Source organism: Denticeps clupeoides, unplaced genomic scaffold (genome assembly GCF_900700375.1).
Source record: "Denticeps clupeoides unplaced genomic scaffold, fDenClu1.1, whole genome shotgun sequence".
Taxonomy (NCBI): Eukaryota; Metazoa; Chordata; class Actinopteri; order Clupeiformes; family Denticipitidae; genus Denticeps; species Denticeps clupeoides.
The window spans coordinates 173,261-187,888 of record NW_021630083.1 but is presented as its reverse complement, the minus strand read 5'-3'; the positions used below and the strand labels follow the sequence as shown (position 1 = coordinate 187,888).

The window sequence follows — 14,628 nt, the reverse complement described above, 5'->3', positions numbered from 1 at the left end:
GACACCATACACCTAGTACTTTACAAATGGCCGACTCAATTAATTTATTATGACAATTTCGTGAAAATTAACGTCGTATTTTTCTATTTAAAACTTTGCTTGTAAGATCTGAATAGGGTTATTCGTACCAGCGTGTCCTTTCTGTGTTTTTTTAACGTTTCATCCTAGACGCTAAGAGCACATTCGCATGAATTGAACATTCAAGATGGCGACCAGACTTCCGTAGACAGGATGAGAGTCTCCATTCCAGTGTTCTGTCTCTACTGAACCGAGCTCAGGCTGGTTTCGCTGACGGCCCGCCTGCGTCGTCTGCCGGACAGATCGGGCTGAAAGAGCGGAGAACTACAGAGAAGAGCCACGGAGAAGAAGGCGAAATGTTAAACATGTGGAAAGTGCGGGAGCTGGTGGATAAAGCGTGAGTTTTTCCAGAGATACTTCATTTTTTGGGCGATTAAAATGACACGTACCCACTCCTGACGTCAGGGCGGCGTGTTTCCTGCTGCTGCTGCTACGAGACTTTAAAAGAAAAGTTTAGTAAACACATAAAGTCCCCTGGTGATGTGCGTGGATCACTGAACAGGTCACATGCTTATGAAAATTAACTCCGTTTTCTTTATTAATAGTGCATGTAATGTAATTTATTGCAAACTAGTCAAATGATCAAAACTAGCAAACGAGTTCCTAGCCACCGTGTTACTGTTTATTAACAAACAGAGGTCTGTTATACTGGTATGGTTGATCCGAATTTTAGTCTCTTTTAATGTAAAAGTTTTCCATTGACTATTCCCGGCATCCGATAAGGTTTTATTAGTGTCCGTGAGATCACAATATTCACGTTGGATGTTGTTTTAAAAAGATTTTATTAATTTATTAATGTTTTACTGAACCTAAGTCGTAATGTTACTTATTATTTTGAAGAGTTTATGTTCAGATTGAGTGTAGAGTGGGTGTCTGAATCTCACTTCCGGGTGTCAAAGTCCTTTCCCTGTCGGCGGATTATGGAGTTTAAATCCTGCAACTTTTTAATGAACAATTCCTGCTAATGTGATCCAACGTAACGTTGGTGAGTAGAGGACTGTAAAGTAGACCTGATGTTTATAGCAGCACTGATGAAGATCATGATGAGCTGCTGTAGTTATTGGGTCATTCCATGTATAATGCTTTGCTTTACTTTACTTTACTTTACTTTACTTTATTTAGCAGACGCTTTTATCCAAAGCGACTTACAAGAGGAAGACACCAGCAATTCTCGTTCGATTTCTATAGAATATTGAGTTTACAAACTAAGAGCCCTGATAAGGCTTAGACTTGTCAGTGAAGAGCATGCTCAGAGATTGTTAGGTGCTAGACAAAGAAAAATTATAATGTATTTATACATTTTTGTATTGTTTGTGCAATGTGTACGCATGTGCGTAAGTGTTGTAATTTGTCTGTAATATTTTTTGAACGAGGGTTTTCACCTGCTTCTTAAAAGTGGTGATAGTCTCGGCTAGTCGTGTGGAGGAGGGCAGGTTGTTCCACCAGCCAGGGACAACAACGGAGAACAGACATGATTGGAATCGGAGACCCCGTGAAGAAGGAATTTTTAGTCTCCTTTCGTTGGCAGATCTGAGAGAGCGTGCAGGAGTGTAGCTACCACTATGTACCATCCGACCTCTACAACTAATACAAAATGCAGCAGCACGACTAATCTTCAACCTTCCCAAGTTCTCCACACCGTCCCTCTGCTACGTTCCCTCCACTGGCTCCCAGTAGCTGCACGCATCAGGTTCAAAATACTGATGCTGGCCTACAAAGCCAGACATGGAGTAGCACCATCCTACCTCACAGCCCTTATTACACCTCGCACTGCACCTGGTATACTCCGAGCCTCCAGTACTGCTCGCCTGGTCCCTCCATCTCTGAAGGTACGAGGAAGACGCTCATCTAGACTCTTCTCCGTCTTGGCCCCTCGGGGGTGGAATGAACTTCCAGCTCAGTCACTGAGCACCTTCAAACGACAGCTCAAGACCTTCCTCTTTAGAGAAGATTTAGATTAAATTGTAATTTTCTTGTTGTCGAACTTTGTACAGAATCTACAACAGAGTGAATAAAATAGATGTATTCATAGTTGGGGGTCCTAGTGAACCGGAATTGATCTCTTCATCGATGGTAACTTGAAAGCACGTTGTAAGTCGCTCTGGATACGGGCGTCAAATGCCGTAAATGTAAATGTAGCTAGGTAGTAGTGTGTTGATGTAGGAGGTAGTATTGTAGCTTCTGTGCAGGAGTGTAGCTAGGTAGTAGTGTGTTGATGTAGGAGGTAGTATTGTAGCTTCTGTGCAGGAGTGTAGCTAGGTAGTAGTGTGTTGATGTAGGAGGTAGTATTGTAGCTTCTGTGCAGGAGTGTAGCTAGGTAGTATTGTGTTGATGTAGGAGGTAGTATTGTAGCTTCTGTGCAGGAGTGTAGCTAGGTAGTATTGTGTTGATGTAGGAGGTAGTATTGTAGCTTCTGTGCAGGAGTGTAGCTAGGTAGTAGTGTGTTGATGTAGGAGGTAGTATTGTAGCTTCTGTGCAGGAGTGTAGCTAGGTAGTATTGTGTTGATGTAGGAGGTAGTATTGTAGCTTCTGTGCAGGAGTGTAGCTAGGTAGTAGTGTATTGATGTAGGAGGTAGTATTGTAGCTTCTGTGCAGGAGTGTAGCTAGGTAGTATTGTATTGATGTAGGAGGTAGTATTGTAGCTTCTGTGCAGGGGTGTAGCTAGGTAGTAGTGTGTTGATGTAGGAGGGCGCAGTTCCATTTACAGCCCTGTAGGCAGCATCAAGGATTTGAACTCAATGCGAGCAGCTACCGGGAGCCGGTGGAGGGAGGTAAGAAGAGGTGTAACATGGGTGTATTTTGGCTGATTGAAAATGAGACGGGCTGCCATATTTTGGATCATCTGGAGTGGTTTTATGAATGCTCCCACTCCACCGTCTCAGATTTGACTGGAATTCCAATTCCAGGAGGTTCACTTCCCAATAACAAATGTCCACATTTTTAGCTCCCAACACCTAATAGTATTTTACAAATAACCTCTGACCCATTTTGAGTAGAATTCTGGGTTATTGTGTGTATGTTTCTATTGCTCGGTTCTTGTTGTGCGTATGTAGATGTCGCTTTGTTCTTGTTGTGCGTATGTAGAATTTAAAAAAAAGAATTTTCCAGGTCTTGAAAACTTTACTTAGTGAGCAACGTCATGTGGTCCTGCGTGGGTTGCTTCCATATTTCAGCACCTTTGCCGCTACGTGTGTCCCTTTAAAGGTAAATTACTGCTAATCTTCACCGGAACCTGATGCTGGCCATTTTATTTTGGCCCGGGCTTGCGTGTTCAATGTTTTGGTTGCACCGGCGAGGTGTCTGCATGCTGAAATTGGGATAATAAGCTGTCGCCGAACTTGGAGGAAGAAACGCTCTGTGCTCATTCTGGCCGGAATAAGAGTTTTATATTTGTAACAGGGTGGCTGCTCTCTGACACTACACAACGAAGACGTTGCCTAACCATACACTGACACCAAACTGTCTTTAACTCCCATGTGACACACATTTCAACAACAATTTACATCCAACCCGCTCATTTCCTTTCGTTCTTAAGGCAGAAATATACTTGCTGTTAACTAGGTACTTAGGTATGTATGTACAGCCACGGTCCAAATCCACAATGTTCTTTTGTGGCGGTTTTTGTCCACATACTCAAAAATGAACAGAATGTATATAGAGATGCAATACCTGCGTAATTTTATTGGGGCGGTGTTGCGAGATCTACACTCAACAGACTGGAGTTGTACATTTCAGTGAGAGAAAAGGTGGCGACCAGTTAAAGGTCCCCTATTATGATTTTTTTGGCTTTTATATACGTAGGTCTGAGTGGTCCCGTAATACGTGTATCTGAAGTGTCTTTCCGATATTCCGCTGTGGTGCCACTTTTAGCGACCTTCACCAACAGAGGGATCTGGCTGCAGCAGTTACCACCTACATCCACGGGAGCTAGTCAAGGAGTATAAATACCTGAGCACCATCTTTGACCACCTACTGAAGTTCTCCTCAAACACAGAGATCCTTAGAAAGTGTGATCAGTGGCAATACCTCCTTAGGAAGCTCAAGTCCTTTTGAGTCAGAAAAGACAATTTATGGACCTTTTACTATTCCTTAATAGAGAGTGTCATATTATTCTCCATCATCTGCTGGTTCCATTTCACCAGTATGCTGAACAGAAATCGGTTACAGAAATCAGCGCTGTCAGCATGTGCTCCAAGATTATTGGACTGCCTGTGAGATCCTTATCACACATCTGTGACCAGCAGACATGCAGCCTGGCACTAATTAGAGACCCCTCACATTTACATTTACCCTTATCCAGAGTGACTTACAATCAGTAGTTACAGGGACAGTCCCCCCCTGGAGACACTCAGTGTTAAGTGTCTTGCTCAGGGACACGATGGTAGTAAGTGGGATTCGAACCTGGGTCTTCTAGTTCATAGAACTCTGCCTTTGAGTGGCTCCTGTCCAGACGCCGGCTATGATGCCCCGGCTGCAGGACACAGAGGAGGAAGGTTCCTAAAGCTGTTGAAATCTGGACATCCCCCCAAAACAACCATTATCACCTCACACACTTTTTAAATGATGCACCTTACTGCTCCTGTTATGTATACAGTTATTTATCATTGTTCATAGTGCAATACGAGGAAAATGTTATTTTGTGTTGTAACAAGTGTTATACATGAGCTGCTCCACTGTGCCTTCTAAATTGCCCCTCGGAGACAAATACAGTTCTTTGAAATTGAAAGGACACGCTGTTTTGGTGTCTGTCTGTAGGGAGGAGAGAGAGAAATGATGTCATCAACACTCAGACAGGTCGTCGTGTCTGGATTTATCGTGATATAGCTTAAAAATGATGTTGTTGGTGTCTGTGTGTGTGTCTGTTTGTCTGTCTGTAGTTGCCATGTTTTCGTTATGGGTCTGTTTCTGTCATTTACATTTCCAGCATTTACCAGACGCCCTTATCCTGAGCGACTTACAATCAGTAGTTACAGGGACAGTCCCCCTGGAGACACGCAGGGTTAAGTGTCCTGCTCAGGGACACAATGGTAGTAAGTGGGGTTTGAACCTGGGACTTCTGGTTCATAGGCGAGTGTGTTACCTACTAGTCTATTACCACCCTTAGTCAGACTGGATTCAGCACAGGTTTCAGACACGTGGAGCAGGTTAGGAACCCTGAGGGCTTGTTTGATCACATGACTGAGGCCACTTGTTAATGTGTAATGTAGAATAAACAAGAAGCTAAAATAGTTATGACGAAGTATCACATAAAATGTCAACCTAGATCTTTCCAGGTTGGTGTCAGAGCTGAGCGATCAACAGGTTCCCAGTTCCGGTTTCTGCTGTGGTCTGTAGGGATTTGTGGGACCTGAGCAGGGTGATTGGAGTCCAGACTGGGCCTGCGGCTGTCTGGATGCTTTTGGGTGGTGGACAACTGATCCAGTCCAACATCCCAGCAGCACATCAGTGCATCTGAAGAAAGAAGAAGAAAGTGAAGTGATTGTCACGTGTGATACACAGCAGCACAGCACACGGTGCACACAGTGAAATTTGTCCTCTGCATTTAACCCATCATCCTGAGTGAGCAGTGGGCAGCCATGACAGGCGCCCGGGGAGCAGTGTGTGGGGACGGTACTTTGCTCAGTAGCACCTCAGTAGCACCTTGGCGGATCGGGATTCGAACCGGCAACCTTCTGATTATGGGGCCGCTTCCTTAACCGCTAGGCCACCACTGCCCCGCTATCTGGGCACATCTTACCACCTTTGTCTGGTGTCGTCAGCAGTAACTGACCCTGATGAACGGGCTGGGGTCACTTCATGTCAGTGAATCGCACTGTTGCCTAGTTTCACTGTAGTTGCTTCTGCTGTTATGCAGGTTCCAGTTTGAACAGGATGACCTCGTAAATCAGGGTCTAGTGTTTCCCTCTGCAACAGAGCTTTTCTTATTCATGTGTGTGTGTGTGTGTGTGTGTGTGTGTATTGGGGCTCAATTCTTTTATATTAGATAGGAAACTAGAATATAAAAAAACACATTACTTTTATAACCCCTTGAGATTCTGGAGTGAGAGTGGATGAGATGATTAGAAGATGTATCTGCTTATGTCCATGTGCTGTAGGTTTGTGCAAAAACAAGGAGGATCTTATTGGCTGTCTGGTATCATGGGTGGTGATGGTCTCACTGGTCACATAGGAGGTCAGAGGTCAGTCATGTGGGAAATGGCCACACCCATTTTACCAGTATGGTTGATTAGGTGGAGGCGTTTTTTTGGGGGTTTTTTTGTCTGTCTGTGTTTGCGTTGTTGGTGGTCATGTGACCATTTTGACTAAGTAATCAGAGTAGCTATATTCACCATGACAGATGCAACAGTGACAGATTTTAACAGTGTGTGCTGCAACACTGATTGTGATGCCTTCCTGGCTGCCTGCCCTGAAACAAGCCACATTACAAAACTCATATATAACTTAGTCCAACTCACTTTGCACCGATATGTTTCCCAGAAGGACCTGTGAGCTGTCCATGAGTGTGATATTAAGGAAATATTATTTTTGTTTTATATCTTTTCTGTTTACATTTTCTATATTGCACAGTTGCTTTTTATGTAGGAAAAAAAACAAGGAAAATTATTATGTGTCTAATATTTGGGAGATTTGACCTATGTTTTATTGTTTTTTCTTAATGGCAGAACCCACACACAAAATTGTTTGATCATTTAAGAATTTAATTGTTGCTTGCTAGATGTTCTCAACAAGCAATTTTTCCCAAAAAAATCAAACATAAAACTGCTCAATCTGGCAACAACATCCTTTCTCCTGTCAGAAGACAAACACAATCTCAGGACAACGTCCTCCACAAAACCATATGTTCGGGTAGACCATCAGCACTTTTTATTTTATTCTGAACTAGTGAATCTGACATTTCAGCATCAAAATACACCCTGTTTGATCCTCCCTCTATTCTTTGAGCTGCTCTCTCTCTCTCACTCACACACACACACACACACACACACACACATACCATCCGCCCCACCCTGTCTGGATCCTGACATTGCCTTTTGTATAATCATGTTCAGCAGGTTTTCAAGTGTATGTGTGTGCATGTTTTGGTAAGATTCTGTTGTCTCTTTAAGAAATTAACACATTGGAATCTCCTGATTTCTATAATATTGAAAGTGAATAAAAGATTGTATAAAATGAATGGAATTTCCTTTGTTTGTGGCTGAATTAGATGAATTTGTGGTTGTTTCATTTGCTCCTCTCATTCAGCACCAACGTGGTGATGAATTATACAGAGATAGAGTCAAAGGTCAGAGAAGCCACCAACGATGACCCCTGGGGACCGTCCAGCCAGCTGATGGGAGAAATCGCAAGGTGAATTAAATGAACAGTTTTCTTCCACACACACCTGCAAACTGTGCTCACATTTCATCTCTGTGTCTCAGGGCCACCTTCATGTACGAACAGTTTCCAGAGGCCTTGAACATGCTGTGGTGTCGAATGCTAAAGGACAATAAGAAGAATTGGAGGAGAGTTTACAAGGTGTGACCTTTTAACCGTTACCCCTGAGCACAGCGATTGTGCCTGTTATGGGGGTGTTTGTCCAGCTGTCTGTACCTCTATTAGAAAATGTGTCTAAAGACAAAAATGTTCTCATCAGTTTTATGTTCAGTATTTTTTTTGCGGGTGTAATCATGGCTGGTTGAGACACTGCAGATCCTGACTCCGCCTCTAACACGTCCCTCTCCCACAGTCCTTGCTGCTGTTGGCCTATTTGATCAGGAACGGTTCAGAACGTGTTGTCACAAGCGCTAGAGAACACCTGTATGACCTGCGCTCCATAGAGAGCTACCACTTCATAGGTATACACACACACACACACACACACAGAATGAATACACTTTCACTTCTAATTTGAATACAGCCACATCTCACAAATATATGCAGTGCCTTTGGTGCTGTCATCATGACATCCCGTTACTCACTGTTGTACCCAGTAAGATGGATTTTTTATAAAGGTGTAGATGCTGTGCTGTTTTTGTACAAGAAAAACAGTCAGATGCTGCATACGATCTGTGTGGCTTACGTTAAATGAATAATTCAGCCAAAACCACATAACATAACATAACTGAATTTTGGACTATATTGGTATACAACAGTATTGATATTTGATGTTTCTGTATCAACACAATATCACCACGTAAAATATCACAATATATTGCTGTGCTGATATTTTCTAACACCCTTACGTATAACTACCTATTCTCTGTGTGTGTGTGTGTGTGTGTGTGTGTGTGTGTTAGATGAGAATGGTAAAGACCAGGGCATCAACGTGAGGCAGAAGGTTAAGGAATTGATTGAGTTTGTTCAGGACGATGACCGTCTGAGGGAGGAGAGGAAGAAAGCGAAGAAGAACCGAGATAAATACATTGGTGTTTCTTCAGACAGCATGAGCGGATACCGATATTGTGAGTCATCAAAAACACACACACTGTCTCATCCTGTCTTCTTTTTATCTCATTCACACACTTCTTGTCAGTTTTAATATCAGATAGAACAACATACACTTTTATACACACACACACACACACACACACACAGAGCTGTAACGGCCTGACAACTAAAATCCCCGGCTTTATTGGCATGTGCTAGACTAAGAGGAAATGGAAAAGTAAAGTGAAGTTATTGTCACACGTGATACACAGCACACGGTGCACACAGTGAAATTTGTCCTCTGCATTTAACCCATCACCCTGAGTGAGCAGTGGGCAGCCATGACAAGCGCCTGGGGAGCAGTGTGTGGGGACGGTGCTTTGCTCAGTGGCACCTTGGTGGCACCTTGGCAGCTCAGGATTCAAACCGGCAACCTTCTGATTACGGGGCCACTTCCTTAACCGCTAGGCCACCACTGCCCCAGGAAATGTGCGGGAAAGTGAGTGGGTTGAATGTTGTATATTTGAGATGTGGGGTTAAACAGAGTTTATTGTAGATGGGCTGTTAGGCACAGTCTCCATTGTGCGGTGCCAGAGAGTATTGATTACACCGCTGGTTCTGCCCACCAGCTTGTATTAATTAAAATTCAAGAGTGAGTCATTTCAAATCCTGAACCACCAAGGTGCCACTCAGGTCCCCTTGAACAAGGTACTGTCCCCACACACAAAACGGCGTGTGGGGTCAGAGAACCGTGCGCGTTCCACATTTCCTGCGACGCCTCTGAAGGATACAATCAATAAGTGCACCAATCAAATTACAGTTATTGATAGTCAATAGTCCAATTTGCCAAAACATATTTGAGAGAATTTTTTCACATTTTTAAATGCCTTTTGTGACTGCTTCAGACCCATACGATTTAGTCTTACAATAATTCACCATCTAATCTAAACTGAAGCACTGCATTAAGGGATCTGTAGATTGTGTTATCAGTGCTTGATCAACATGATTTTAACTTTTCATGCTGGAAAATCAAATCTATTATCATGCACAGGATGATTCAAGTGGAGTTGTGCTTGTACCACCAAACCAATCATGCAGACAGATTATCAGTTTATCAGGCATCTCTTTTCATCTTGCCACATGAAGCACCCTGATTCTGGAGTTTCAACGAGGCGCATATTTTACGTGTGCTGCATGATCACCAAAATAATTACTTAAAAATAGCAGATAAAAAAAAACTATTATCAGTTCTTAGTCTGTGTCTAAAGCCACAGTTTCTGAGCAAGACACTTAAACCTGAGTGTCTTCAGGCTGACTGTCCCTGTCACTAAATTGTAAGTTGTTCTGGATAAGGCCGTACGATAAATGTCGTAAAAATGTACATATATGATCATTTTAATAGTAATCAGTAATCAGAGTAATTAATGGCATTCCACTAAAAATGTATGTCATATATTGAACTAAAATGAATTGATTTAACCTGTACATAAAAATTACACATTCAAGCAAATACTTCTGTACTTTTACTCAACTAGAAATGTAAATGGAGTAAACTTTTACCCAGGGTAAATCTACTTTTACTCAAGTACTTCGTCCACCACCGGTCACTGTGTGCTGTGCAGCCATGTTTTACAATGACTTTCACTTTCACATCTCTCTCCCAATAATTAAAATGCATCACCTGACGACGGTGGTTGAGATTTGCAAATCAAATAAACAAATCATAAAAATGAACCTTTAATAAACCAAATTTACAAAACTCTTAACTAAGTGAAATAAATATATAAGCAGCGAATCATACTGAAAGGACTGGTACTGTAGATCGAAGTTTGTGTTTGAGGATCATTACCGCACGGACTCGACGTGACCGGCAGGTTACAGCTCTAACACACATCATTCTCCAGCACATCAGCTCTCCTCAGGCTCCTCAAGGTGTCCAGACCTCCCAGCAGCCTACAATCATCAGGACTGTTCTGCTGTTCTGTCCCAACAGTAGTGGACTTCTACACATTCTTGTCTCTCTCCTTCAGCGGGAGACCAGTATGAGTCTCGGGAGGGACGCTCTCGCTGGGATGATGACTGGGACAATAAGGGCGGCTTCCCATTTAGTGAAAAGCTGGGGGAAATTAGCGATAAGATCGGCAGCACGATTGATGACACCATCAGCAAATTTCGGCGGAAAGATCGGGACGAGTCACCTGACCGATTCAGGTTGGTCAAATCGCTCGCTTCATTTGTCTTCCCCCCCCCCCCCCCCCCCCCCCAAACTAATTACCAGTTTTCTCTTGTTCCCAGTGACATGGAGGAAGAGAGGAATAGAAGAGCTCGTAATGGCAAGTCTGAATTCAAAGATGAGGAGGAAACTGTGACAACAAAAAGTGTACAGATCGTCCAGGCAACAGAAACAACCACCGCAAGTCGCAAAAAAAGTTCCACCCCATCCAAAACCGTGGACCTCGGAGCTGCAGCACGTTACACTGGTGACGGCGCTGCCCAGATGAGGAGTGACGAGGTATGATGCTTCTGTGGGAATTTGACTCGTTGTGAACAATGCCCTCTGATTGTGGCTTTTCTTGTAGAGCTCAGATTCTTCAGCCAGCCAACGTACTGGTGGGGGCCTAGTAGACCTTCTAATGGTGGACTCCACCCCACATCCTACAAATACAGGTAACCCCTGAAGACACACCCAGCCATCTGAACTGAATATACAGAAACGAACACACACATCAAATGCAAGTAACTGACACACACCCACAGAGTGACTTCTGGCTCTGTTAGGATAAGTCACTGTGAAACACAGCACAGCACACTGTGCACACAATGAAATGTGTCCTCTGCTTTTAACCAGGCAACCTTCTGATTGCGGGGCCGCTTCCTTAACCGCTAGGCCACCACTACCCATAAAGACCGTCACTTTGTATTTATAGTTCATATCGTGCACCGATGCACCAGGTCTGTAATGGAACCCGGAGTGTATGAGTGGACGGACGTTTCTGTAGCAGGATGAATTCAAATTCAAATTTTATTTGTCACATACACAGTCATAAACGGTGTGATATGCAGTGAAATGCTTTTAGCAACTGATACAGACCACAGTATCGCAAATGTTGCAAGTATACAATGAAAACCAATATGCAAATATTGCAAACATTACCAAATATTAAACTTTTATGTCTTTAACATAAAATATGTGTAACAGGTAGGGTGAAGGTGTGCAAATGAGTGAAAGTCAATATAAAGATAAAAAAAAATAGTAAAAAGAGCAGAGATTATGTGCAAAGAGTAAAAAGAGCAGAGATTTCAGAGAGTCCAGAGTGATTGAAAGTGATATTGCTGATGATGACAACATGTCCTTCACACACAGGTGGATCCTCAGATCTTGGAGGATTTGCTGATTTCTCTTCAGCAGCTGCTGCAGCCAGCCTCTCAGCAGGTGTGTGTGTGTCTGTGTGTGTCTGTGTGTCTGTGTGTCTGTGTGTCTGTGTGTCTGTGTGTCTGTGTGTCTGTGTGTGTGTGTGTGTGTGTGTGTGTGTGTGTGTTTTTCTAATGTCCCCAGTAGGGGGAGCCCATGCACTGATCAACCTGTTCTGTACCTACAGGGGATTTGTTTAGCACTAATTTTGTGTTTTTTTTTTTTTTCATTTCAGACCTTAACATATAATGTGTGTGTGTGTGTGTTGCAGCTGCAGGTGGCAAAGATAATGGAGAATTTGGTGAATGGAATACATTCCCCTTTGCTGCACCTCCCGTCCAGTCTGGACCTTCTGCGGCGACAGACCTCTTCGCTGCGTTCCAGTCAGCCCCAGACCTCATAAGCCCCAACCCCACCATCACTTCAACTAGCTCCGTCACTGCCACAGATCTGTTCGACCTCATGGGTCCACCCACCCACACGTCGTCCCTTATTGCATCCCAAAGTGTGTCCTTCACCACAACGTCCCACTCACAGGTGTCCCAACAACTCCACACTTCTGGATTTAATATACATTGTGTTTCAAATTAACAGTTAATTCGGCCTTTAAGGTCATTATAGTTATTTGATTAATTTTACTTAATTTCCCCCTGATAAATAAATAACTTGTGTGTATCTGTAGCCTCTCAATCTGGGGCAGCCACTGGAACCCAAAGCTGTGATGGAACAGAAGCCAAACCTGCAGGGTCCAAAATCCAGTATTCCATCCACCTGGTCTGACTCCAGCGTGAATATCAGCCTGGATTACCTGTCACCAGGATCACAACCACCAAAACTAGCCCAACCTACTCTTCATATGATGCAGCAGCAAGGTGATGCGCACACACACACACACACACACACACTCTCTCCTGAGCAAGGCCACCCCATGTGTTCCAGTCATCTTCATGCCTCTCTGTTACTGTAGCCACCACGCCATCGTCAATGTTGAAAATGATCGTGTTTTTATAAAGCACTTGTGCCACTTACTGCAGAATCCAAACCTGCCAGGATCTGAACATTTGTTTTTCTTGCAGCAGTTCAGACTCCGGTTGGCATGGTAACCCAAGGCCTTCATGGCATGACTCTGGGCATGCCAGCTGCCCCACCCGTCCGACCCCCCACCAGCCCTGTGATGTACAGCGGAGGTGGTACGATGGGGATGTCCACCATGTCCATACCATTTAACCAGGGAATGATGGGAATGAACATGAGCATGAACATGCCAGCAATGGCCATGGGAATGCCAGGGAACATGGGCATGGGGATGCCCATCATGGGAGTGGGCACCACTGTGCCAACAGCCAAATCCGATGCCTTTGCTGACTTTGCCAACTTTGGCAAATGAGGAAGAGCAAGAACGACAAAGATGAAGGCCTTATAAACAAAAGACTACTTGAAAAGATGTCAAACACAACCGCCCAGAGCATCTTTATTTTAATAAATGTAAATCTCTGTTATCAAATCTAATATAAATATTTTAATCAAATTGAAGCAAGAATTCTCACTGGAGACATTTTTCTATTGATTATGTAGGTGACAGAAAATGATTTTATGTAACAATTACTGCTAAACTTCTAATATTGGTCCAGATTGTAACACATACATCTCTTCTTCCAAGAGACTCTGTTCATTTCCCATGAATCCCTGCTGGCCGGAAAGCTGTTTGATTATGTGACTGTTGAGAAATGATCTGTCCACTGTGCAGAATCTGTAAAGAATTCTACCCAGCCAGCTGACATAATGAGATGTGAATTCTGTAAATTAACTGGCCAGTATAAGAAGTTTTATGGTAATTAGTGGAGTGGGGTTTTCCTTTTGAAATGAATCAAACCCAGAATTGCAAAAAACAGTAGAAAAGATAAAAAAAAATGTATCTACACTCTGGTGTTTGTGCTTTGGAACTGAAGGAAAAATGCTGTTTGTGTGAATGTCTTGAGGGCTTTTGGAGTATCAGTGAACTTTGACCCAGATCCTTTAATCCTGACTCATTCTTGTTTTATCGATTTAAATGAATGGTTTTGTGTGTGTGTTCAGAACCTCCACTGCCAAGTTTCAGAATGTGTGTGCGAGTCAAGAAATGTGCTTATTCAGATGAGGCGTGGCCAAACATAGATTTCTGAACACTGATGGGCGGAGCTTGTACAGGTTCAGTAACCTGCACTTAACATAGCATGACAATCCCTGTGGGCAGACATCCCAGAATAATTAATTGCACTGATGTCCTGTAGGTGTGACATCAGTGTGTGGTGTGCCTTCTGCAGATACCAAGGCCTTAAAAGAATGTGAGTGTGTGCGTATGTGCGTGCATGTGTGTTATTTTGTTTGCAACATGAATAAGCCTTCCAACCTTCTGAGTACAGAGGGAATCTTCTTCCTGTTCATGGGGCAGTTTGGCCTTTCTCAACATCCACCTGGAGATTTTTCTGTTAGCTGGTTTAAGTTACAATTGAAGTCATGATTAACCAATTGGTAGTCATAAATACTTCTCTCTTAAGTTAACCCAGTTATCTAATGAAGTGAACAAGATTTGAGAAGATGGTCCAACGCCTCCTGTAGTTTTGAGATTTTGGTCAATCTGCTGTCTGTTGCGTGGGGGTGTTTATGAAGAACACTAGACTGTTATATGAGAAATCACTGTCTTCTTTGTTTTTGAGCATTAAAGGGTTGATTTTGCCTTTGAAAGATGAGGT

General features: G+C 43.2%; 1 protein-coding gene across 3 annotated transcripts; it reads left to right on the top strand.

Moving 5' to 3' along the window:
• The first annotated feature begins 264 nt into the window (after positions 1–264).
• Positions 265–14,620, top strand: LOC114782483 (clathrin interactor 1-like). 3 transcript variants are annotated; one of them, XM_028968377.1, is made up of 12 exons: positions 265–415; positions 7,321–7,425; positions 7,497–7,593; positions 7,805–7,913; positions 8,355–8,519; positions 10,515–10,695; positions 10,780–10,996; positions 11,064–11,151; positions 11,849–11,917; positions 12,174–12,433; positions 12,579–12,768; positions 12,973–14,620. In XM_028968377.1, the coding sequence occupies exons 1-12, from the start codon at positions 375–377 to the stop codon at positions 13,281–13,283; spliced, it is 1,833 nt and encodes a 610-aa protein (XP_028824210.1). In that variant the 5' UTR covers positions 265–374; the 3' UTR covers positions 13,284–14,620. The 3 variants fall into 3 exon arrangements, with proteins under 3 accessions (XP_028824210.1, XP_028824209.1, XP_028824208.1); XM_028968376.1 differs by having other exon boundaries at positions 12,168–12,433; positions 12,976–14,620; XM_028968375.1 differs by having other exon boundaries at positions 12,168–12,433.
• The last annotated feature ends 8 nt before the right edge of the window (positions 14,621–14,628 follow it).